Here is a 27,030-nt window from a genome sequence, read left to right on the forward strand (position 1 = left end):
CTGAAACATATTTGTGTAAAATTCGTAAATATTATAAATAAATAATTAACAATGAAATTACATATTTCGTGGGGTTGGATGTGAATACATATTTATAACGGCTCGGACTCGCATCGAACATCCACGAACTTAGAAAATTAACAACACAGGTGCCACATTTCTTTTCCTGTCATTAGTCATTACAGAATACAGAAGGTTCTTTAATCTTTATCATTTCGTGATTTCATGTACATAGGGATATTACTATATTTTATCTAATTCTATGTGAGATCTCAACATTAATTGTTACTAGCTAAACGTTAAACGAACTTTTATCGTTTTTATACTTGATGTAAGGATTAAAATATTTATATGTAATAGGCACTTTTGAATAATGTATAATTAAATTTCCACGGTGTTCTTACTTCAAGGAAGCGGATGGATCGCATTATGCAGTTTTAGACAAAATTTAAGACCACTTAATAATTATTCAAATTACTTATTTGGTTATGAAAATGGTGAATCAAAGTAATGAATCAAATTTTGTACCTACTTCTTTAAATTTTAAACGTTTAACTGGTTGGTATTGTTAAAAATAAAAATATATTCCTAACATGAATACATATTTAAATATATAGGAATTATGTCTCTAACATTAATGTGAATTGTGAAACTATTCTTTTAAAAGCACACAAAATTGATTCACAATAAGAGTATTTCAAGTTAAGTTTTGTGCCGCCAACATGTCATTTTTAAGGAATGAGGTAAATTCGGGTGAAAGTATGCAATATGTCTATTGTAGTAAAATATGCTTAAAAAATGTCCTCCTCATCAGTGTTGGGCAAATTTTAATTGCAATTAAAATTAAAGATTAACAATTAATTAATTGTTAATTGTTACTACTACAGTTAACAATTAATCAATTGTAATTGTGGAAAATCACAACTAACAATTATTTAATTGTTAACTGTATTAGTAACAATTAACAATTAATTAATTTTTAATTGTTTTGTTAATTTTAATTAAAAATAACAATTAAAAATACTGCTGTAAAATATAATGACTTGAGCGAAAACGACGACTTGAAATGTTTTTGTTTTATACCTACGCTGAAGAAATATTTATCAATGCAACTTTATATTATATAATATAAAAATAAACACTTTTTTTCTGTGGAAAGAGACATTTAGAAAAAATAAGCTTAAAACTTAGAGTCTTTGACCACATTTTTATTCGTCTGAAGTCTAATACTTATAGCTTAATTTTCCTAAAAATTTACTAATTACATTTTGATGTATAAAGTTAATTGTTAGTTTTAATTGTTTTATAAAACAACTAAAAAAATTAATTGCAATTATTTTAATTGTAAGTTGCAATTGACATACGTTAATCAAATTAATTTAATTGCAGGGTGCAATTAAAAGTGTAATTGCGATTAATTCAATTGTAATTAATTTAATTGCAATTACTTTTTTAGTTAATTAATAAAATAATTAACAATTGCTTGATTAATGCCCAACACTGCTCCTCATAAGCAGGGGAAGCATTAGTTCAGTAGAGAAACATTCAGTTTGTTACTTTTGATTGGTGCTGTTGCAGATTTGGAACTATTTTAGAGATTTAAAAGGCATTTTTTTAATTAAATATTGTATATTATAACATAAACCAATGTTAAGATTTTTCAGGGTCAATGGGGATTAATGCAAACATGTAAATTGGGAAAATTCCCGTAGGAAAGTTGGTTTGTTTACTCTGTTTTATCCTTTTCAGTTTGGCTAGTTTAAATATTTTTAAATATTGTTTGAGTGGTCTTGTGACCGATGAATCTGTTTCATCAATCTCTATTTTTCCTGATGAAGTGACATTTTCTTTAACAATGAGAACTCCATTCCTTGAAAGGGCATTTCTGAAACAAATTATAATAGCATTTAGACCATTATGTTACAAATGCAAAAGCATTTAACAATTACTAATAAACAACTTCTACATAAATAAGGATAATTATTAATGTCTAATTTTGTGTTTATGAATGAATTTACCTGCAACATGTGAGATATGCAATCAAATCTAAATCTGTTAAGTAACCTAAAACCCATTGATTCCAAATAACATCATATTTTCTTTCTGGTTCAAATTTTTGTAAACTTGTTTGATATAAACTGCCTAATTTTATTTTATTTTCGCCAACATAACTTGAAATTGCATTAATAAACTTTTCATCAGGTTCAATAACATCAACTCTTTCAAAAAGGGGTGCTAGTAAATGCCTAGTTATTCTACCTATACCAGCACCACAATCAAGTGCTACTTCAGGCTTAGGTGCATTTTCTAATGCAAAAATTGATTTCAAAAATAGCATTGAACCCTCAATATCTATATCTGATATATAACCAAAACCTCCAAGCACTCCATCTAATGTTGCTGGAATATCTGCCCAATATTCTAAAGCTTTTTTGTAGTTTATGTTTTTTTCAGTCATAATTATTTTCTTAGGTATCAATGTATAACATTAAAAACAATAAATAAACCATAGCCACTTAATTAAAATAACACATAGGCAGCAGAAAAAATTACAATGATCATTTTATTTATCTTTGAATCAGTTTTTTGTTCTTCCAAATTATAATCTCAATTAAATTTAAAAACCACAACACAAATCACATGTGCCCACATCAATAAAAAAATATTCTATCTGTAGGCTGTAGCTATTTAAAATTCAATAAATCTCGGTCAATTTGACATTCAGTGGAAGACGGAAGTCAATTTTCATAGATAAACAAACTAATGCATGAATGAAGTAGGTAATGAAGCACATATTCGCATTAAGTATTGAATTGAGACACTAATTCTACAGCGTCAAACCGGTGTCTCTTTTAAGATTTTTATCTAAAATTGAGAGCATATGAAAGTCTCAAAATAAAGCCTTTAAATCGTTTATATTACGAACAACATTTGAGCCTTAAGATACAGTATCCGGCGCAGATCTTAAGCGCTTAACAAGGGTACTGGGTACGGCTAGTCGGCTAGGGATTGATTAACCAATCTCAAAACATGGTTTAAGCATTACATTACATACAGTCGTGGTAAAATAAATGAATAAATGATTTATTTCTTTCAGGTTGCTTTAACTGATTATTTTAATTTAGTTTCATATTTTAATAAGTATGCTTAAAAGTATTTTGATTTAAACAAATGTTAACATTTTAAAAGTTGACAGAACAATTAATAAAGCAACTGTTATATTAAATTACTAATACTATTCTCTAAATAGTCACCTTATAGTTAGTTATCCTATATTACACAATTCCTTGTAAAATGACAAAATAGGACTACCTACTATTTAACAATTCTATTTGAGAAATAATTAATTGCTAGAAAAATGAATTAAAAATCACTGTTTCCTCATAGTTCACTTTCGTATTAATATTTTATTTTATTTTTAGCTTTTTCTTAAATCCATAATTTATATTTATTAAAATATTTATAATAATTTTGTTTCTGCCTGCAACACACTACTATACAATTTTTGGCTTGCAGGCTTGCAACACTATTGTTAACTGTCTTTATGTCAGTTTAGGTGGTGACAAGAAGGTGTTTTGAAAATGGTGTGTAATATATTTTTTAAAAAAATATCTTAATACATTGTACACATCAAATAAGAATGTTAAATTTAAATGTGAAATAACTATTAAGTATTATTGTATAAACATTTTGATGTATTGATTTTTAGTTTTTTCAAGTTAACAATGGTAAATTATATCGTTTAACATTCCTCATGATAACAGTATATTTATTAATGCAATTACATATTATTCTTTTAAACAAATAATTAATTATAAATGTAACGATTTTTGTGTAGTTCTCGTAAAAAGAAAGTTGTGTGATTTTTAATTTATAACCATCAAAATTTAACAGGGGAAGGTTAAGTGCTCAGAATTACGCACCAAAGACAAAAAAGAACTCTTCAAGCAACTTGAAGAGTTAAAAACGGAGTTAACTAATCTCCGAGTAGCTAAAGTAACTGGAGGAGTTGCTTCAAAGCTATCTAAAATGTGAGTATATATATTTTTTATGTATACATAATTATTGCAATTTTATTCAAAGTATGATAAGCTTAATTTTATAAAATTATATTTTTATGTTATTAATAAATACAAATATATTGTTTTCAATACTAAAAGTATTGAACTTAAATATTGAATAAAATACTTGTGATTAAATTATACTGATGATTATTATTTCTATTATTTTATTTCTATTATAATATTACTTCATTCTGAGTTAATGTCATAATGCAATTATGTTGTATAAATTTTGTTGATATTTGTTTGTTTACTAATGTTAATTTACCAAAGCATTATATCCATGTATTGATTAAAAAAAGAGAATCTTATTTTGTAACAGATAAGTTGCCAAGTCAAAAACAGACAAAATGAATTAAGAAATAAACAAACCATAATTATTGACATTAAAGCCTTTTGCTGTTTTATTACACTGGGTGTACTTTTAGTATTTAAAAACACTTACCTATGTGTTTTATTAAATATTGTATTTTATCAACTCAATTGTTCCTTCCAGAATTTTGTTATTTTAAAAATGTGTTTAATTATATAAGCTTACAAACCATCAATAAGATTTCCTTTTTTTGTTCCAGACGTGTTGTCAGGAAAGCCATAGCACGTGTCTACATTGTCTATCATCAAAAAATGAAGGTTAATTTAAGAAATCATTACAAAAACAAAAAGTACAAGCCTCTTGACTTGAGACCCAAGAAGACTCGCGCCATGCGTAAGGCCCTTACTAAACATGAGGCAAAAATCAAGACTCAAAAAGAGATCAGAAAGAAGTCTCTATTTCCACCTAGAGTGTACGCTGTAAAAGCCTAAATAAATTTTTAAATAACTTTGTGAGTTATTATTTTCTGCTTTACATTATTTACCTAAATTTTTTATAATACATAGGTACATTAAACAATTTTTTTATATTACATGCATGTAATACATACATGGCCAGTAAGTACATTTTCAAAAATGCAAGAGCATTAAAACTACTTCAATTCATTTATAATTTTAAATTATAATAAATGTTTGAATTAGAACAGTTTTATCTTAATAACTGCTTTCTTAAAAATACTTTCAATTATAATATAAACAATAGTAAAGTTACAAATGTATGTAAAATTGTGTACTGACAGAAGGATATCCTACTATTTAATATGTTTAGTTTAAATAATTGCACTTCAGTAATATATTGAAGTCAGGGTAAGGAGGATACAAAGGACTGACCATATGAGAATATGTTTCAGTAATGTTTAAAGGACAAGTCTTATTGCATAAATGATAATGTAAACAAAACTAAAAAGTTTCTTTTTTGTTTTTATTTATGTTTTACAAAAATATCAAAGATTAATCTAACACTTTTTCTTATAAAAAAACTTTCATTTAAATAATACAAAACATTCAGAATCATGTAATCCTATAGAATCTCAGTTATTTACTGTTGTAAAATAAAAAACTTAATAACTAAAATTAAAAACTTCTAAAAGTTTTGTAATAAAATTGAATTTACTTCTTAAAGCTCTTCATGTTTAGATTTTTTTCTATCGGGGAATGACCAAAATTCTGAAGGCAACCCTTTAACATCTCTTTCTCTCTTGACAAATGCTGTGAATGATGAAACACAGTTCCCAATAAAATAATTGGCTTGACCTAAGATGGCCAAGTCGAGATGAGGATTACTTGGTGTTAATCTGTGTACAGTGACATCTATATATTTAAGAGCATTATCAAAATCTTCTCGCATATGATTAGAATCTGATGCTACAAAAACATGTCTTATATCCTTGAATTTTTTTAGTGCTCTTTTAACTTGTCTGAAAACAAGAAAATATTTATTAGAGAGAAGTTAAAATACATATGATTTTAAACACCTCCATTTATTAAGATTAAACTATAATTTTCTAAATATAAGTAATGAATTATACCAAGTCAAACTTACTTGATAATTTCACTTTTTTGTGGAAGGCACATTGAAGCTGTTAATTTTCCTCTTTCATTTTTATAACCAACGCACTGTGGTGCTGAAAACAGTTTGGGACTGTCTGTTACATGTTGACAAGCTTTCACCCAATCTTGTCCATTTCTCAAATGTATACCCAAAAAACCTCCACCGCTCATGTTCTTTTTAATAAAAAGCTTTGCTTTATTCATAATGTCATCATTCCATGTAACATATTGTTGTAAATTAACATTTTCTGACTGAACTGGAAAACTTGCTGGTGCACCTAAAATTAGTTTTCAATAAAATAAATTAAACACAGCACATAATTTGAATAAGACAATTCATAATAATTATCAAATTATAATCCACAAAAACAAACCTGTGAATGCTAATACTGGCCACTCAGAAGGAGGATATTTCTTTTTCCATAATTCCATCATGTTAACATTATGTGCATCATAATTAAGAGGTCCATAAAATTCTGATTTTACAAAATCTATATGAAAAGTGTCCCAAAATGGACCAAAGGGGTTTCCAGATTTTGCATTACAGCTATTTTGTATTTCTCCAATTCTTTGTGTATAGCAAAATGAGATTCTTTCTTGTGGGGGCCATATGTCTTGAGCAATATTGCTCATGAAATATTCCATTGTTACTACTTGATGATAGTTTTTTAATGAATCAACATTAAAATATGCATCAAAGGGAACTTGAATTGATCTAATTTCCCCATATCTATATTCAACCCATGGCGGTAATACAAGTGTTCTGTTTATTCCTTTACTAAAGGCCAATGCTCCTAAAAAATGGTCGGCTTGATTTCCAAATCTACCTAAAATTTAGGAATACATTAATACCATACAAATTATATTTTAGTTTTTAGTCGTTCTTACGTTAGATCCTTGTATCGTGAATTTACTGGACTTGACTATAAAATATATGTTAAGTGGATAGTATTTATTTAAATGGGCTTGCACAAAGGTCTACTACCAAGTGTTTAAGGTTATTTTTTTATATATTTTACCTTGTGCTTTTAAAAACAAACATGTAAGTAAACATGTACTTACCCATACACGGACAATAAATAACATATCCGTCAAGTTTAGTACCGAAAATTATAAGAATATTGAATGATAAAATTATTGTTACTATCTTTATTATCTTATCCATTTCGAACACTTAAGGAATGACAAAAACATATTGTTATTTTTGTAGTTGAACAATTATTGTTAATCCACAAATAAATAAATAAATTATTTACTCTTGTTAGCTATTTTTTTCAGGTTATGTTTATAAAAAAAACAATTGTCAATAAGTAGGGAGTCCCTACTAGGGACGTACAACATAAGTAGATAACCGAATACCGATTGAAATCGTTTACCTTATATCAATTAACACTTTTAATTATGAGCAATGTTTATGAATAGTAAATTAATTTAGTTATTCAATAAGCATTCATTCATTTAGTTATACTAAGTATACTTTTCCTCGGAATTATAATTTATATGTGATATTTTACGAACTGTAAGAAAAAAGACTATAATTTTATCCTTTAATTAAATAAATTACCAAGTAACTAAAAAATAAATTTTAAAAATTAAAATTTCGCCGAAATAAAACAAGCGAAACAGTATATTTTGAAAATAAAACGCATATTATAAAAAATAGCATATTTCGCTGTGTCCTTTGATTTTTGGATATCGCGTCAGGATTTTAGGTTTCATTCTCATAAGATTGTTGTCCGAAAACTTATAAAACCGCGTTTTTTAAAGCATTCTCTGCCTCACGTAACTAAAAAGATCCATAGTAGTTGTCCGTACCGATTTGACTTCGAAACTTACAAGAAACGAGCTCATATACTCATTCCTTAAAGTCCACTTACTGACTTACTGATGTCCAACAGTGTTGCATATCGATAGCCTATCGATAGTATTGACACATGATAATGCTAAGGAAAGTATCGATACTATTGTTAGTTACCCTTGACCCATACTATTGATAATGTATATAGTTTTGTACTATAGATAGCCAATTATTTTTCGATAGTATCACTTTCTCAAAATAAGTTATATACTATCGATAGCACTGTCAATATTCTGAATAGTTTTCGAGGTATTGCAACACACCAACACAGGTGGTCGTCACTTTTCGTCAAGTGAACTTGCTGCTCGTTTGTCACTTCACAATAACAAAAAAATGTTTTTCTAAACTTCATCTGATCTGATATCATATAAGTAGTAGTAGTAGTAGCAAAGATGGGTCAAACGTAGATTGAACCGAATACGAAATTCGGCCGAATATCTGGTAAAAAAAATCGAATACCGTGTTCGGTTTAATCCTTAATGTTTTCGTGAAAGAAGTTCCCTTCCCCTGATGGAGAAGTAAAATTTGATGAAAAAGACGAAGAAAACCATTTAATTTTTATCACAATGGAAGTTAAGATTTATAGGCTTAGACTTAAAAAAAAATCTTCTTATTTATTAGTATTCATATACTTTGTGGAAAGAAGTAGAAACATTTAAACATTTTGTTTATTCTTATTTTATTCAAAATAAACAACAGATTACATATATTAGACTAAACCAGAAAAAAAATCTGAAGCATTTTTTATATTACTTGATGGTAAATTATTGATCATATCCTTCTTTTTATTTTGTTTGTGGTTCACATCAATCATAGTATCAATTGATTCAAAATAAGCAATATTCCAAAATTTTACATCATTATCATGAGAGCAGGATGCAATATATTGGCCATCATGGCTAATATCAAGAGCTTCTACTGGTAAACTATGTTGTCCTACAATTCCTAGTTGCCGTTGTGGGAACATGTGTGCTGCTCTAAGTATGCCATCCTCTCCAGATGACACAACTATATTTTGTGTTATGGGTATCATGCATTGTATGGAATGTTTCTGGCCAACATATTCATCACTATGAAATCCAAATTCTTTCCAGTTAAACAAGTAAAATTTACCCACTGATGATCCCACTAGTAACTTTGACTCAGATCGAAATAGTCCCATGCAAGTTAACTCCGATTCATACTGCTCCGACGTTGTATATATTTTACTGAAAATAATTTTAAATTAATTTTTTTGTTGTGATTATATTTTTCCATTATGCAAAGTACTATTCATATAGCTTTTTTTATATCATTTTAATATTTAAATTACAGAATGGCTATCAATGAAGTATATTTCAAACATATCCCATTAAAAAAACATTGACTTCCATTTTTTTTAAAATATACTGTGGATTATTTTTGGACTTTGCAAGTAGAGAAATAAGAAGTCTAACAAATTTAAGTTAAAATTTTTATACTATTATTTTTTACTTACCTTCCTTTCAAATCAATAGAAGTGAGCATACCATCACCACCAGCACAGACTAAGTACTTTTGAGCCTCATTGGTAACCATATCAGAAATATAATCTTCTCCAATTTTTAGGCTAAATATAGGATTTTGTTTCCTCATATCCCAAAGCTTCACTGTGCCACAATCATCGCCTATAATTGAAATAAGCATATTTATGACCATAAATATGTTGGTATTAATTTCTTACATGTCAAAAATGGATGAAACTGAAACATGAAAACTGTTAAATTATGAACTTTTTGAAAATCTCTAATTTGAATTATAATCATAGAGTTCATTGATAAAAAATTATCAGGTCATTTTTCTTTAATTTATTTGGAGATAAAAGCCAGTACTAATTACTTAACATAGTATCCTAAAATGTTTTAAAGCTTACCTGTAACTATTTTGTTACTATCCAAAGTCATTAATTTGTAAATTGGTTCCTCATGAGCATTTTCAAAACATTGTTTTAGTTTTCCAGTTTCTACATCTGTTGCCATGATTGCTTTATCCTGGAATAAAAAAATTCTGTACTTAAAAAAATACAATAATATGCCGAGCGCATTTTCAACTTTAGCAAAACTAAAATCATATCACCACACAGCACATAAGTAATGTTGTGATACATATCTTGATTAAATTAAATACATATATATGTATATATATACCGCACAGGTAAGCGTAACATTGGCTTCTGGATTTGACTAGCATTTATACAAAACTTACTTTTGCCGTTGTAAACATTATTAATCCCTCATCATCAAATTCAATATCCCTGCAAGCTTTTGTGTGTAGTTCAAGTGTGTTGATAAGTTTTGTTTCATCATTATTATATTCATAGAGTAAGACATCTCCTACAATATTTGCCAAGCCTATAATATTTTTATTTGGATGAAATGAAATATCTACTATGAAATCATCACATTTAATACATGGTGGATGATCTCGTTGTTTCGTTTTTTCTGCTTTAATAGCTTTTACAACTTCATCTTCATCATCACAATTATCATGGTTTTCTTCCTGATTAATATCGTTTCCTGTATCTTCTTCATCCTCTCCTCCTGTAATATTAAAAATAATAAAATCTATCGTTTTGACACAGCATAACAAGACTGTAATAAAAACTAGAGCTGTATGTTATAATATTTAAATATTAAATTAAATTAAATATTCAAGTTCGATAAACACAAATAGATTAAAAAAAAATTATATTCAATAAATACTACGTGTACTGAGTTCAAACAATAATATTTTGATGTAAACTATATTACCACTTTCACTTAAGGACATATCATCATTTATATCTGAATCCTCTCCCAAGTCACTGCTGCTATCATCAGAAGAATCTTTGTCAAAATCCCTAAAGTCAAGGGTCATTTTTTTAATTTTTATTCACACAATTTCAAATTAATTATGTTTAATATGCTAAAATTCTTTTAGAGAGGTTAAGTTAAAAGCAATACCATGCTATATGTCAATGTCAAATGTCAAAGTATAAACCTATTAATTAAATATAAATAAACATTTTTGATATTACAAGATTTGAAAAAAAACAAATATCTTAGATATGTACATCTTTTTACATAACATATAATGGAGGTACCTCTTTTTTTAAATGTTATGTAATTGATTTGAAAGTAGATACAAATATTACAAAATCAATATTAGAAAATTCTCAAAAAGAAAAGCCAAAAAAATTATTACTAATGAATTAATCATAAAACTAATTAGTGAGAATTATTAAGAAATTCTTAAAAACAAAAATATTTTCTACTTCCTAGACGGTATGATATCAGCTGTCTGCGTAGTGCGTTTTATTTATAACGATATAGAAGTCATTGTCAAATTCAATTCAGTGTACACTGGAACTTTGGTACCATCGTACAAGCTACACAAAAATGTTCGTAGCTTAAACTTATAAAAGCAGTCGAATTTTACTCATTAAACATTTGAGAGTGTGGTATTAAGATATCAGTGACTTTTAATAATTAGTGTCAATACTAGTGACGCTAATTCATATATGATAAATAATATATGATAATAATAAACTCTTATAAAGATTGTTTCATTCCTTATTAAATTGAGGAGTTACATATATTTTATAATTATAAACAATATTAGAAAAATAAATAAATAGGTCTACACGGCGCTAATGGTCTCAACTATAAAATATTTAACTAAAAGGATTCAAGGTAATATTTATGTTTTATTATAGTATTTCTTGCTTTTCTGTTCTTTGTTGTAATGGCCAATGCTTATTAATTCCTGATTCTAATAGTTATGAATTATGTAATATCAAATGATTGACAAAAATATTTTTTCAAATGAAATTCATATGATATTTTTAAAAAAACATATATGAATTTTACTCGCTTATTTAAATATTAGTGTGAAATTGAGTTAAAAGTTCTAAAAACCAAAAATTATTTTTCAGGAGATTTATTGTCAGAGCACAGAAAAATAAAGTACTCATTCTATTTTTTTAGTTCTGTCAAATATATATATATTTGAAATAACTAAATTCTATAGTAACTTATTGATATTAAATGTAATTTTGTATTTGTTTAGCTAAGCTTGTTTTTTTTTGTGTAATTTGTCCTTCTTGTTTAGTGTGTCTTTTAGAAATTAATAAAAGCTAAGTTCATGCCATTAATTTATTGCTGAATATAACAAGACTTTTCTAATTTGAAAAAAAAAATACTTTTTTTTGAAAATTTGTCAAGGTACTTACAACTTGTTAGCCTTATAAATGTATATGAAATTCTATAAAATACTATGTGATATATTTGTGTAAAGTAATAATGTTTAAAGTGTCATTTGAAATTTTCAAACAAAGTAATAAAAGTAAAATTTAAGACATTAATTATTGTAGTATAAGTTTTTAAGACTTTACTTTATCAATGCAATTTCATTATCATTTATAAGGTACTAAAATAATGGTTATTAACATATATTATATGATGGAAGGATCTGACAATATTAAATATATATACAAAAAAATTAATGAAATCTGTTTTTTTATACAAAATTTTTCTCTTCAAGGTATCAATTATGAAAAAACCTAATTTTCAAAAGCATATATGTATAATAAACGTAATTAGGTTTTAATTTTGAGCAACTAAATAGATAGAGTTAACTAAATAGAATGGTTAATAAGAATTCTGATATAATTAATAAATGTGTACAAAGATTGTTTAATAATATTTTATTATAAATGAAAAACATTTACCGAAAAAAAAATTGTTGTTACATTTTAACGCTTAAAGCTAGTAGTGGGCGTCGTTTATACGTCGATCGTACCTACTGCGTTCGAGCGGCACGTGCACAGTACACGCGAGTCGACTGTACGCGTGACCTACTATTAGATCGTAAGCTGCGCTCACGTGGACCGTGCTAGGCACCGTACTTTTGTATGTACTGCTATTGTATAGATATACTTAGACGAAACGGAGCGAAATTTTGATTATGTAAATAATTAAAAAAATAAAACGCATTATCGTATGTTCAGTTTTCAGACATTTATTATATAGTAATATGGTATTAATTAATGTCATACCTAATTGATGTTACGTATTATTTAACATTTTAATCAAACAAAGGGATCTTTATAATTTATTTAAAATTTTGAAATAAAATAGAAAATAAACAGATAAATGACAAACAAATGTAATGAAATAAATTTTTTATTATTTATATTTAGTGATCGCTTTATATATTATTTGAGACGAGTTTGTTAAATCTTATTTTATTATAATAAGAAAAAAATATTTTCTTGTATTTTTTGAAGTTTAGACGGAGTCCATTTTTATTATGACTATGGTTTTTATGGGTACGCCACTCTGAGGTCCCGGGTTCGATTCCCGACCGAGTCGATGTAGATTACCATTAGTTTTCTACGTTGTCTTGGGTCTGGGTGTTTGTGGTACCGTCGTTACTTCTGATTTTCATAACACAAGTGCTTAAGCTACTTACATTGGGATCAGAGTAATGTATGTGATGTTGTCTCATATTTATTTGTTTACTTATTTATAATCTACTAACAGTTTGTTAAAAGTTAATAAAGATCGGTATTTCCTCTCTGTATAAAATATATAAAAGAAGTATTATCTTTTAAATACACATAGACAGAAACGGATGCCTAAATAGGCTGGTTAGTCTTTAGACTAAATTTTCCTCAGTAGACTCTGACTCTACTGTGGCAAATTTTTGGAAGGCGGGTTTATTTAAGAAATACAACTTTTTTCGACGTTTAGTTATTTATTTTGAGAGACCAACTTTAGAATAAATATCTGTACCTACTTTTTGTCAGTGTTTATGTTAAAATATCCAACACTAATCCCCTTCGATATAATGATGAATTTAATATAATTTTGAACTGAATAATAATGAAAAGATTTAATAGGTAACATAACTTGTAACGGTAATTTAATATTAAGTCTAAGGACTAATATTGACTTTTTAATCATTTCATAAGAGCTTATATTAAGTTCTTGTTTAGTAAGTAATACCGTTTTTTTATATATCACTATCGATTGTTTTTTGTAGGTATCATTTTTACTCGTTTTTCTTTATTACAGTTATAAAATGGAGTGGGTTCTTAGAAGTCCACAGATACATAATACCTTTAGCAACCTTGGCTATGCAACTTCAGATGGATATCACGTAAACGAAAATTGTAATGGTACGTCTTTGTTTTATATGCTTGAATGACAAAAATACACACTGCTTTTTTACTAGCAGTTGTAATCAAGTTTTTCATTTTACAGCTGCTCTAGAAACAATACTTGAAAATATATTATCCGAAGACAAACATTTACGCACATTCAGGAGGAGTATCAGTTTTGGTCAGAACATTACAAAAGACCTCATACCTCTCTTAGTAAATACTAAGGATGATAAGACAATAGAATTATTAATTAAGATATTGGTAAATTTGACAATACCCGTGGAATGTCTCCTTTCGGTAGATACTGTTAACAAAACAGATATTGGCAGACATGCTATATTTGAAATTAACAACCTGCTCTCTTCGACTAAGGCCGCGATCACAGACCAACGTGTTTGTAAAGTGATCATTGACTTTTTAAAAAAGAACGCCGACATGGAACAGAAGTCGAACTTAAATACGGAACAATGCTCGAATATCAGTAACACACTTTTATTCTTACGTAATATTTTACATATACCAGAGGATACTAATCACCTCAACCCAACGTTCACTAATCCTTCTCACACGATTCAAAATCAACTGTTATGGAACTTATTCAGTCAAAGTATCGACAAAGTTCTTATAAAATTGATGACTATCCCAGATGCGGTAAGTTGCTAGCTGTAAGTAGTCGTAGACATGCATGCAGTCATGTGAAATTCAAATCACTTAAGAAGGGTAACTTTTTTTTATTTATTTTTTCGAAAGGGGCTATTGATTACGCAAAATTAAATTCATATTTTAAATAAAATTGGTGGTAAGAATCAAGATGTGTGTTTTGTATTCCATTAATTTCCAGATTAATTGGGGTGTGACTATGGTCCAACTAATAGCCTTAATTTTCAAAGATCAACATGTAACCAAATTACATAAGCTGCTCAATGTGTGGCTCGAAACATCCCTTTCTGAGAGTTCTGAAGATAATGAAAGTAATACATCTCCACCGAACAGAGGTATGAATAATGTGTGCAAACTAAGATTTCAGTTGAACTTCAGAGATTTCCAGTTAGAATGACCTAACCCGACAGCTTAGTCACTTAACATAGAAATATTTAAAATGTAATTGCCGTTTCATTTGGCTATTTGCAATTTACCAAAAGCACTATTATTTTATTCTGAACTGTTTGTCTCATCAAGTTTGTACAGAACACAGCTAGTATTTATGTTATTATATTTCGAATATTCATCAAACAGGTAGCGATCATTCATCACCGATGGTAACATCAGATCCTACGTCAGACTCATCTGACACCGGGGCGAGCGGCAAAAGCAATGGAGGACATAACTCCGTCAACAACGGATGGGATAATAATTCTTCTGGAAACGACATTGATACCGGGAAGCAATCGTTTCAATCGCAAAATGAAAATGACAAAACCTCAGGCGACAATAGCGAAAGTAACGAAAGTAAAATATACAATCACTCCGAACCCGAGAGCCCGAAAAACGTGAGTTTTTTGTTTACAAAACTAATATACTGAGATATCAAAAAAGAAAGTTCATGTTTTCTTTAATGTTATTTCGTTTTCCGTAAATATTTCTGATAGAAAAATTAAGGAAATATTGTAGTCCTGTGGGCTATTGCTAGTATACTTATAAATACTTCGTAAGACGTCATCGCTTCGTCCAAGCAGAAAAAAATCACGTTTTGAAATGAAATAGAACGCTTACGTCTTTACTCAACGTTTTTTTTTTTTACAAATGAACATTAATTGTATAAGTGAAGTAAGCGGTTGCCTCTTTCTAGAAATGATAATTGCAAATTGCAATTATAATTTCCTTGCAAATTATAGGTACATAATTCCATGAATAACGAAAACGGGGAACCCAAAAAGATTGGAAATAAAAATGAGAACAAAACAGTTATATCTGAAAATTCGGATTGCGGCTACGGCACGCAAATAGAAAACCAAGGAGCAATATCGACTTCGAGCAATGAAGACGAATTGCCGGCAAAAAAAGCTGCACACCAGAAATCGCATCCTCTAAAACAGAGAATTAACAACAAAGTCCGAGCTAATGTTTCTCTCCAAGAGCGCAAAAGGAAAAAGATCGTCAAAAGATGCAAGGCCAATATGTGAGTATACATACATACTTTATTATCCTCCGTAAATTAAAAAAAAAAACTTATGTAATAAAGTTATACGTAAATAAGAGTTTCGTTTTAACAAACACGTGTATTCGGTATCACATCGGTTACTTGTAGGGCTTCGTTTATATAACTCTCAATTGTTTTCCGCGTTCGTGCCTTTATATCCGCGCTAGCAACTTTTATATTTAGTTTGCATACAAAGAGAACTTTCTTTAGAAACTCAGTTTTATATTGTTTTAAAAATCCCAGTAACTTTATTCGCCCAATTTGACGTTTGAACTTAAAACTCTGAATCTGCAGTATTACTAGCTATTAAAAGACAAGACATTAAAATGTGATATAAATCAAAATATACTTATTGAAGTCGGTTTTACATGCACTATTCTTGTCATTTAATAACTATGTGTAGCTACCACCGATTCTGAAGGTAGATTCTACCGAGAAGAACTGGCAACAAACTAAGTAGTTACTCTTTTTCAACATTTAAAAAAAAACAAAATTATGTTAGTTAAATACAATTATATATGTATGTAATACATCCTGCCTGGTATTAAACAAGTATTAACTTCACACTTTTTTATCGTAGTATAATCTTGTATCGAATAATGTCTTCTTTACCAATGTTTTTTTTTACAAATGATTTGAACTTATGGAACGGCTTACCATTCATACATATTTGTACCCAAAGAACTCAATTTCAGGCTTACGGTGGCTAAGAGTATATTGCAAGAACTCTGAAATTTCATGTCTCGTCACGAATACGATTTTCAAATTGTGATATTTGTTTCAGTATAAATGTTCAGGGCTTATCTCACAATACGCCGACCGATGAAGACATTTCCAACGTTCTCAAAGAATTCACAGTCGATTTCCTCTTGAAGGGCTACAACTCCTTGGTCCGAACTCTGCACACGCAGATACTGACGAACATGCAACTGGAGATCGACACGTCACATTTCTTCTGGCTCGTCACCTACTTTCTTAAATTTGCGACTCAGATCGAATTGGATCTGGAACACGTATGCTCGGTACTGTCGTTCGACATCGTCTCATATCTCACAGCTGAAGGAGTCAATCTGTGCGAACAGTTCGAATTGGCCATTAAACTGGACGGAAACGACTTAAAACCAAAAATAAGAAGATTGCATTTGGTAAGTGATTTTTGAAACAACAAAATGAAAAACATAACTATTTCATCGTAACCATGTTTCAAATAATATCATTTTCATTTAATATTTAGTATTATAATATTAATTTTCTTGGTTCTTTCTTTAGGTCGTCACAGCTATTCGAGAATTTATTCAAGCTATTGACGTTTACAAAAAGTCAGCTCACATATGTAACAACGATAAGGATGCTCTCATCAAGTTACAAATAAAAATGTGCGAAACCGAAGAACTGCGTTTGCTTTTCGTTCTACTTTTGAGACATTACAATCCGAAGTATCATTCTAAACAATACTTACAAGTAAGGAAAACACTTTCATACCCTCTAATTTATTAAAAAAAAAACCCGCTGTTATTTTTCGTTATTTAATTTAGAGTATTCAACATTGTTGAGTAAATTTATAATATTTTAAAATGACTGTCTGAGTGAACGATTTGTACGAAATGTTTTTGATTGTATTATCGATTGAACGAATGATCATTGAGAAGGCAAGCAAGGGTTATATATTTATTTTTATAATTAATACTGGCAACTGAAAACCTTAGAAAATATATATTATCATATTGTTGTTTTCGTTAATTTAAGGTGTTACATCAACTTGTACATTGTTTTTTTTAATTTTTTGTTTTCTTTAGGATCTTATTGTTACCAATCACATTCTCCTAATATTTTTGGACAACGTATTAAAAATGCCAGACTATAAAGGCGACGGAAAGATGGTCGATCATATCAGACAGTAAGTTATTTGAGCTTATTATAATATTAGATAATTTAGTTATTGATCCTTAAATAATGGAATTGACATTTCTACGTTTATGTATTTTTACAGTATAAGTATTATCATAGGGAATAGTTTGATTATTGTAAAATTGAATATTATTAGGTTTACAATAGTTGAGATTTCTTATAAAAAACAATGTAACTGGGACCTTGGTAGAAAATTATCATTATTTATTTTCAAGTACTGAATTATTGTTAACGAGGAAAATAATGACAAAAACCTTTTATACGTATTTCGAATTAAAAATTTTAGCCACATAGCCTTCTATGCTTATATTTTATTTAAAGTTAAAGTGTAAGTATAATAATAATAGCGATTTATTTTTATTTATTAATTTGGCTTCTATTTTAGATTTTCATCGCCGGAAATAATGTATCAGTATGGGATTCTGTTGGAGGATTACGAGGGGAATGGAGAGTTTGTCAATGACTGTATCTTCACTCTCATGCACCACGTCGGAGGGGAGCTCGGCTGTTTAATTTCCCTCTTTCAGCCGAAAATATTGAAGACATTCACGTCTATCTGGAAATCTGAATTCGAAATATGTGACGTAAGTATACGACCCGTTGCTGGTTTATAAGCCATTTCTCCCTTTGAGAAGAATATTAGAGCTCATTTCACTAAGGTTTTCCAATGTGATGGATGTATAGTACGACACAACTTAGATGTCGCATCGGCAAAATTCGTAAAAACCGATCACATCCGAATTTAGTACGCCATCCCAAATTATCAATATTTATTTCTCATGCGAATATGATCTTTGCACAAACGTAATAACTTGTAATATCATATGACCGAATATATTCGTCAATTTGACGCGTCGATTTACATGCACTTGCTTTCTCTGACGCGTGAATCTATAGCGACGAATAGCATCGAATGGCGCGATAGGGAGCTATTTCTATTGGTCGTGTAAATCGGCAGTAATCGGTTTTATTTTCATTCCATTGCATTTTCCGATGCTACGCCTAATTTGTGTCGTACTATACATGTGACGGAATTTTATCCGACAAATGTTTCCTAACGCCGCCACCGCACACAAGATGAATTATGAGTTCAAATTAAAGAAATGAAAGTCGACGGTTCAGTGGTTTATTTACGTTATAAATCTCGTTTTTAGGATTGGTCAGACTTAATTGAGTACGTAATCAACACGTTTATAAAGAAACCGTATAAAATGCAAAACACCGTAAGCCTTATAGAGAAGGAAATTTTCGAGGACGATAAACATTTGAAAGAGATCCTGTTGTCTGCTGAGGAACTTAATCAACCACTCGAGGAGAAGAAATCGTTTCAATTCTCGACCGAGGCCGACTCTAACAGGTAAAATGGGTTATTAACTATTTTGGGGTTATTTCAACAAAAACTTGCGTGATTTAACGAATTAAGCAATTTTTCTTTGTACTTAAATATTTGAAAATAATTTTGATAACATTTATTGGAACAATATAAGTGTTTTATTAATAGTAAATATCTAAAGAAAGATAAGATTGGGTGAATGTTCTTTACAATGTTCCGGTAAGTCGACATTGATCAGTATATCCTCCTAACAGATCCCTGTGGCTAGCATATAGGGTTGTACATCCTAAGGTAGGTTTAATATCCTGGTCTTCCAATTATTGAGAGTTGAGAATAGGCAGTGCGCTTGTTGTTTGCAGTAGTTTCAGTTACATATAAAGACTATTGCCGTCGATAATCACTACATAGTATAAAGTCGCTTTCTCTGTCCCTATACCCATATGTATGCTTAAATCTTTAAAACTACGCAACGGATTTTGATGCGGTTTTTTTTAATAGATCGAGTGATTCGAGAGGAAGGTTTTTGTATATAACACATGGACAATATAGTAAAGGAACACTGATAATTTTCTAATACGTTGTAATGATGTAAATAAACAAATTCTGTAACACGATTGGTATCAGCTTTGCAACTGAGCGAAGCCGGGGCGGGTCGCTAGTATCGATATTTAAGCAATATCAATGGTAGCCACTACGATATGTATGCAATATATTTATGTATCCACTATTGCTTACTATTACTATGTAGCAATTCAATGTCATTGATTAATCAAGCTGCACACTATTCAAAATTATAATCTTATAATTGGTACGTTTATAAAAAAATACATATCCTAAGTTTAAGTTATAAAATAGAAATATACTCCCTCATTTAAAAAAATCAATCGCATTTTCATTTTCTAATAGATGGACCGAAGAAGAATTATCTTCGTTGAGTTGGAATTACATGCAGTGCAGCAATTCAGCAGACGTGGTCGGCGATATTATTAAGCTGTTCAAAGAAGATGGCATCATTAAGAATAGGAATGCAGTCGTAAGGGAGCTCTACAATCAATTCATCATCAATAAGGATGAATTTGAAAGCCTTTTGAAAAAGGAAAACGATAAGCCCTCACACAGCAAAGCCGCTCACGAGACGCTGAAAGAAAACAGGGAAGATGAAATATGGAAACTGTGCGAACAACTCCGACAGGATGGAATGCCCAAGTTTTTGGATTGGGTTCAGATCGTTCTCTTGGAAACTTGTTTTGCGAAAATTTATTTAGAAAAGTCGGCGAAGAATATGTTCGGTTCGAACGCCATGAAAACGTTCGATTCAAACGGAAAGGAGTACGAGACTTTACTGAAGCAGCCCTCTGACTTACCCGTCCTCTCACCAGTATCGTATCATTCTTTACGTGAGTAGATCTCTAAAGAATAAAAATGAATTACTTACTGCTTCTAATTTGTAATAGATATCAGTGGAAACTTGATTGGTTTATGTATTAATTTATTATGTTTTCGTATTACTGTTCTATTGTAGGTACTGTTTGTTTCCCGAAAATAAATAAAATAAAATTCTTTATTACTACAACTTATGAAGTAATTCGAAATATGAGGCTATATCTTGAATCCTTTCTCATTGTTAAGACTTTTTTGTATTTTTTTTTTTCACATAATAATAATTAATGTTTTACAGTACTGAACAAATCCATACCTCTGGTGCCGTGGAATTGCCAGCAAGCCTCCATTTGCAAAGACTTGAAATTCTTGCAACTTTTACATAAACTTGGTTTCCATATGCCGGTAGACACCGGCAAAGTTTTCATTAGCATACCGAACTTCTGGACGCCTGACTTCCTGTACGAAGTGGCTGGCAAGATATCGCCTATTGATGTTTGTAAGGAACATTTTTTATTCACTAATTTGTATCATAAGTCACTACTTATTGCCTTAAATTCATTTATAACTAAATTTTTGAAATTATTAATAATAAGATATTATGATTGTATTTTCTCTAGAACTTCTTCTCTAGAATTTTTTTTTATGGTGTAGGTTGGTGGACGAGCAGATGGGCCACCTGATGGAAAGCGGTCACCATCACCCATAGACAGTGATGCTGTAAGAAATATTAACTACTCCCTACATCGTCAATGTGCCATCAACCTTGGCAACTAAATTGTTATGTCCCTTGTGCCTGTAGTTACACTGGCTCACTCACACTTCAAACCGGAACACAACAATACTGAGTACTGTTATTTGCCGGTAGAATAACTGATGAGTGGTGGTACCTACCCAGACGGGCTTGCACAAAGCCCTACCACCAAGAATGTCGTTACATTTAAAGTATTATTTTAGCAAAGTTGAAGTTCTCTCTGAGCGACATATCCGAGAGCAGTATCATTCATTCCGCCGAGACGAAAAACTGTGTCTTACCGGAGATGTCGAAGGGATCGATGTTGACCCCCCCTCCCGAAAATTTCTTTCAAATACACAGCAAAAAGCAGAAACTATCGACTATTATGAATTTTACGCCCATGTAAGTATCTCACTTGAACTATGATTGCGTGTTTGTTAGAATTGCTTGTTAATTAAATGCTATAAACTTTTTCATTGTTTCCTTGTAGGCCTGGATCATCATTCTCCACGACCGAAGATGAAGTTATTATTAACAAACCAAGCTGGTTAGACGTAGTACAGAAATCTCAAAAATACAAACTCACGCTTGATTTGGCAAAGTGAGTAGTTATTACAATTTATTTATAATCAAGTCACTGTAATTGCTATCTTCGCTTTTCAATTTTTAAATTATAAAAAAAACAAAGATTTTTGCGTTAGATGTGTTGAAATTGAAACTAAATTATGTGTGTCCAAAAGGCGTTCTTTAAATAAACATCTGTCTTCAATAACGATAAATTGATTATGATTGTTGGACTTGATCTTTATTATAAAGTTTCGTAAATATAATAACGTAATACGAAGACGATACAACTTTGGTAACATATATGCTCCAAACAGCCATACTTGAATATTGCTGTATCTCAGTTTGAATGGTTAGTAAGCATATTTACAGGTAGATTAGATAATTTTTCCACGGTGGACGGTCGATTGACAGTGTAAAACGTGATTTTTAGTGACGATATTTGATAAAGGTGATTTATTGAAAACCGTTTTTTATTAGGTATATATGTAGGCCGTGACACCTGATGGTAAGTGGTCGCCACTGCCAATAGACTAGTGCTGTAAGAAATATTAAGCATTCCTAACCTATAACATCGTCGATACGCCATCTTCCTTTGTTTCTTGTGTTTGTAATTACACTGGATTACACATCTTTCAAAGCGGAACAAAAAAAGACTACGTGTCTATTAAAGTTTAGCGGCAGAGTAACTGATGAGTGGGAGTTACCAAGACAGGCTTTGTACAAGGCCATCTGGGTAGCGTCTAAAGATATGTTTTCTTAACAAAAAATAAATTCACAGATCAATTATACCGGTCGAAGAAGATACAATGAAGGACTTGTCTCCTCAAGAAATAACGCACGTCCCGCTCGAGGTGTCCCAGCTCGGGACCCTCGAGAGCTCCTCTCTCATACTTCCGACCATCATGAGTGTAAAGCAAGAAACCAGCGCTTTCAGTACTCGACTAACGGACTCCGACTATTACAATAACAGGTAAGGTATTTGCGATTACAGATTCCTATTTTTGATTTTATATTAGTATCAATAATTCATATCTTAAAACTTTTATCAAAAATGTTTTTGCTACTGAAATCCCCAGTTGATAATATGTTTTTTATGAACTGTGCCGTTCATCCGTTTTCGTTTTCGGAAAAATAGTAATTATATAAAGGAATACTTACATAAGATAGTGAAGGTGCAGGGCCGTATTTAGGGGAAGGCAACCGAGGCAACTGCCCTGGGGCCTCCACATGAAGGGGCCACGTCAGTTTCAGCGTGTTCACAAATACCGAGATATACTTAGTCAAATTATAATAATGTTACTACTTCATATTTTGAAAGTTACCGATACAAATTAATAAATCATAGCCCACTGATTGAAATTAAAAAAAAAAAATTAAATCATTCATAATGATATAATTATTAGGGTGTTCACGCTTCTGTTGGTCTAGGGCCTCCATTGCTTTGTGGCCCCGGGGCCTCCAGACCTTTAAATCCGACTCTGTGAAGGTGATATGAATAGACTCATCTTCCAAATCGAAGTAGTGGCACAGGCCAGGCGTATGTCCTCGTGCGAGCATGTGGTCGTGTGTAATAGCATGTGCGTGTGCGTGCGTATGTGGTCGTGTGTAATAGCGTGTGCGTGTGTGTGCGCAGCGTGTGCGAGACGGCGTCGGTGGCGTCGGACCTGACGCGCATGTACGTGTCGGACGAGGACGACAAGCCGGAGCCTCTGCGCAGCTCGCTCAAGCCGCCCGACGAGCGCTGCCCCGACGAGCACGAGCTGGCCGGCAAGCGCCCGCGCGTGCAGTACCTGCCGCCCTACTAGGCCGCTACTACACTCCCTGCGCTTTCAACGTTATTGTGCTTCTTTTTTAAGTTTATGTTTGTATGATTTAAATTTTTAGCTAATTTTGAGTTGTACGGCTGCTCAGTCTCCGTGTTGTACATGTTCTAAAATAAAAAAAGTCGAGCTTTTGTAACCTAGTTCCCGAAGAAGTTTTGCGAATCTAGTAGCGCGACGTGCGGCGCCGCCGGTCGACAGGTATGCTAAGTTACGTGTGTCAGAACTCAAAATCTAATTGTCTTCACAAAGAAATAGGCTTAATACGTATTTTTGTCACGTAAACGGTCCATGAATGTATCGGCTGTATGGAAAAGTAGGTTTTATTAATGAGATATTGAAGTAACATCGTAGAAATAGTTATTTATTAATGATGTAAGGTGTTGATTGAATGTCTTGACTAATAGCTACTAAGTAAATGTATTTAATTATTCATGTTCATGTACCGGCCTCTGTTAAATATTTACAAAATTAAACTTATTAAATGCATTGTAGTTATTAATGACATTCTATTTGGTTCAACCTCAACTTTTCACATTAGCTACTTTTCCAAATTGCTTAAAATGTATAGAACAAATACAGTCACTATGATGCAATTTAGCGATAAGAATAATATATTTTAGTAGAAAAAAATATTACGTGGTGTTTCTTTATGTCTTTGACTAATCTTAGGGTCGCCGCACACGGTCGACGCCGGTGTCCGCCACACGTCACAATTGGCGAGGCCAATACAATGTACGGAAACAACAGCAGATATGCCTGTGGCACTTTGTGGTTGTGGTCGGTGGCTCGTGTGTGGCGGCCCTTAGCGTTATGTTCGGAAATAATTTTGTAAGAGCTAATTATATCATATCTTTTTTTTTACATTGTACCTACATTCGAAAGCAAACTTTAATTTTGTTATGTAATTGTATTTTTTTAGGTTAAAAAAAGTTTGTAGAATGGCAGTAAATAAAAGTATTGGTATAGAAAATGTGTTAATAATTTATTTCAAAATTAACAATATTACATATAACATACACATCTAGTAACAACTTCGAAATAGAGTTCGTAACAATTAAATGGACCGACAATTACCTTTCTGTTATCTAATTTTAAACATCAAGAGCATAATTTTGTCTAAAGTGCATAAAATCTTTCAGTTACATAAACCTGCTTTTAATGTATTTTCTAAAGTCCTCTCTGTTTATGTGAAAGTTAACACGCTACTATTTCTGCAATGACACGGTTGGTATTTTCTACCTAGCACCAATGAATGTACCCTTGTGCTTGTACTACATGTACGTAATTTTTATCTTTTTTGTAATATTCCTATGATGATGAAACTCTGTCTTCTCATGACAATCAGGTACCTTATCGTAAACTAATATGTTAAAACAATATAAATTCTAATGATAACCACTTGAACCACCGTAGTTTTCGTTTGGTTTTAAGTTGTTCAAATAGTTTTGGAATGCTTGATCGTTACCACTCGATTGATAAGAATTATGGCCACCTTGGTCGCCAGAAAAACCGTGAATGTCTTGGGAGGGTTGTCCATAATAGCTACTGCCTTGATTATTTTCCTCACCATTGCCTCCATAGCTACCTTCGTCATAAGAGTTAGAACCATCGTGAGTTTCGCGGGCTGTTGAGATGTCATGAGGAGCTTCTTGTACTTGATATGAGCTTCCGTGTCCGAGAGCTTCATGACCGTGGCTAGGTTTATGCGCTACGGGAACTTTTACAATGTGAGGTACTGGTACAGGGTATGGTTTGTTGACATGAACAGGATAAGGCACCTTTTCCACTACCTTTACAGGGTACGGTACTGGAATTTTCACTGCAATTGTTTTAGTGATTTTTATTACTTTAACTGGAGTTTCGGGTACTTCCACGTGTTGACCAAGGTCTTGCAGTTCAGTTTCATATCCTTCCACTGGTATTGTGTGGGTGTAGTGTGATGCGAGGCAAATGCTAGCGCAGCATAGTAACGTTATTAATCTCTGCAACAAATAAATTTATTTTATAAAATCAGTTTTGAACATTTTCTTGTCAAAGAATTTTAAACACATAATAATAAATTATTTTTTTACCTATATAAGCTAATTATTAATACTCAACAGTAAACCCAAGATACATAAAACTGATTATTAATCTAGAGTACTTTACGTAAGAATTTTTAGTACTTAATTTTCGAACCAGGGTCAAAAAAAACGGAAACAATATTACATAATAAATTATGTAATGTGATTACTTCCGAGTTGCAAAGCAATTGATCTCGTCAAGAAGTTACGGTGCAATCGCCACAACAAACAAAAAATACTAACCGGTATTTCCATTGTACGGCTGGTGAGTGTTAGTCCAAGGTACAGCTTAAACTATCGACTGACAAGTGTATTGAGTTGCTTTATATAGTGCATTCTCTCGGTAAAGAGAGGCTGCCTATAACCTGGGCTAACGATTACTTTCTTTAATACTCGCTCACCGTCGTTGTGTAGATGCAGTTTGGCAGGTGGCGGAACATTCACTGCTTCAATTGCATTTAATTTAATTTAACGTTAAGTAAATTTATATACAATATTAAATAATTGAATTTATCCTATGATAAGTGTAGTTTCAATAGTTAAATAGAGCTCACTCAATACTTAATAGAACGATATTATTTGTACCTACTGACTAAACCTTGCTTCAATCAAGATTTACTATCATACGTATGTGAAAGTAAACTCATACTTCCGAGACATTGTCAGGAAGATGTTTGTATTTAAGTTATGCTTTTTATCTGTTCCTTGAGTCTCCAATCGCGTCCAATTTTAAATCCCGTTATTTTTACGACTTTATCCAAATGAATGAAGTCGTATAAATAATCAGATTAACTCGTACCTCGTAATGACCAGGATACTTTTGCGTTAAAATCATTATAAGCACAGGTTTAACAGTGATGAGATAACAAATAGGCTGACAAAGTTACTTTAGCGTAGTATTGGTCTATTAGATAGTAGATACCATCGCGGTATCGCTCGTATAGTTATTAGTTTGTCAAGTCGCATTAAAGTAAATTGTCCGTAAAACAAATATATAATAATATTTTAAATATATTGTTATTATTTTATAATCAACTTGTATTCTTTTAGATTTATTTTTACCTAATACATGTTT

The 27,030-nt window shown here is 30.9% G+C and overlaps 6 protein-coding genes across 6 annotated transcripts; 2 read left to right on the forward strand and 4 right to left on the reverse strand.

The window, feature by feature from the left end:
- Window positions 1-1,604: 1,604 nt before the first annotated feature.
- LOC124531031 (alpha N-terminal protein methyltransferase 1) lies at window positions 1,605-2,820 on the reverse strand. The gene is made up of 2 exons (XM_047105436.1): window positions 2,019-2,820; window positions 1,605-1,885 (listed from the first exon to the last, which is right to left on the reverse strand). Exons 1-2 carry the CDS (start codon window positions 2,456-2,458, stop codon window positions 1,651-1,653), a joined length of 675 nt encoding a protein of 224 aa, XP_046961392.1. The 5' UTR covers window positions 2,459-2,820; the 3' UTR covers window positions 1,605-1,650.
- Window positions 2,821-3,480: 660 nt separating this feature from the next.
- Window positions 3,481-4,882, forward strand: LOC124531131 (60S ribosomal protein L35). Its single transcript, XM_047105594.1, has 3 exons — window positions 3,481-3,584; window positions 3,895-4,031; window positions 4,634-4,882. Exons 1-3 carry the CDS (start codon window positions 3,582-3,584, stop codon window positions 4,863-4,865), a joined length of 372 nt encoding a protein of 123 aa, XP_046961550.1. The 5' UTR covers window positions 3,481-3,581; the 3' UTR covers window positions 4,866-4,882.
- A 607-nt stretch (window positions 4,883-5,489) lies between these two features.
- LOC124531132 (GDP-fucose protein O-fucosyltransferase 1) lies at window positions 5,490-7,314 on the reverse strand. Its single transcript, XM_047105595.1, has 4 exons — window positions 7,047-7,314; window positions 6,359-6,811; window positions 5,977-6,262; window positions 5,490-5,851 (listed from the first exon to the last, which is right to left on the reverse strand). The coding sequence occupies exons 1-4, from the start codon at window positions 7,147-7,149 to the stop codon at window positions 5,551-5,553; spliced, it is 1,143 nt and encodes a 380-aa protein (XP_046961551.1). The 5' UTR covers window positions 7,150-7,314; the 3' UTR covers window positions 5,490-5,550.
- A 1,188-nt stretch (window positions 7,315-8,502) lies between these two features.
- On the reverse strand, window positions 8,503-10,826 carry LOC124531280 (WD repeat-containing protein 55 homolog). The gene is made up of 5 exons (XM_047105789.1): window positions 10,611-10,826; window positions 10,066-10,400; window positions 9,734-9,851; window positions 9,320-9,488; window positions 8,503-9,050 (listed from the first exon to the last, which is right to left on the reverse strand). The coding sequence occupies exons 1-5, from the start codon at window positions 10,714-10,716 to the stop codon at window positions 8,552-8,554; spliced, it is 1,227 nt and encodes a 408-aa protein (XP_046961745.1). The 5' UTR covers window positions 10,717-10,826; the 3' UTR covers window positions 8,503-8,551.
- Window positions 10,827-11,179: 353 nt separating this feature from the next.
- Window positions 11,180-24,815, forward strand: LOC124531451 (protein timeless). The gene is made up of 17 exons (XM_047106038.1): window positions 11,180-11,531; window positions 13,917-14,020; window positions 14,106-14,656; window positions 14,847-15,000; window positions 15,242-15,495; window positions 15,841-16,124; window positions 16,930-17,290; window positions 17,415-17,606; window positions 17,942-18,042; window positions 18,439-18,637; window positions 19,208-19,410; window positions 20,293-20,783; window positions 21,065-21,265; window positions 21,724-21,904; window positions 21,993-22,103; window positions 22,848-23,039; window positions 23,703-24,815. Exons 2-17 carry the CDS (start codon window positions 13,924-13,926, stop codon window positions 23,872-23,874), a joined length of 3,744 nt encoding a protein of 1,247 aa, XP_046961994.1. The 5' UTR covers window positions 11,180-11,531; window positions 13,917-13,923; the 3' UTR covers window positions 23,875-24,815.
- A 40-nt stretch (window positions 24,816-24,855) lies between these two features.
- On the reverse strand, window positions 24,856-26,385 carry LOC124531452. Its single transcript, XM_047106039.1, has 2 exons — window positions 26,199-26,385; window positions 24,856-25,874 (listed from the first exon to the last, which is right to left on the reverse strand). Exons 1-2 carry the CDS (start codon window positions 26,208-26,210, stop codon window positions 25,278-25,280), a joined length of 609 nt encoding a protein of 202 aa, XP_046961995.1. The 5' UTR covers window positions 26,211-26,385; the 3' UTR covers window positions 24,856-25,277.
- Between the last annotated feature and the right edge of the window lie 645 nt (window positions 26,386-27,030).

Source organism: Vanessa cardui, chromosome 7 (genome assembly GCF_905220365.1).
Source record: "Vanessa cardui chromosome 7, ilVanCard2.1, whole genome shotgun sequence".
Taxonomy (NCBI): Eukaryota; Metazoa; Arthropoda; class Insecta; order Lepidoptera; family Nymphalidae; genus Vanessa; species Vanessa cardui.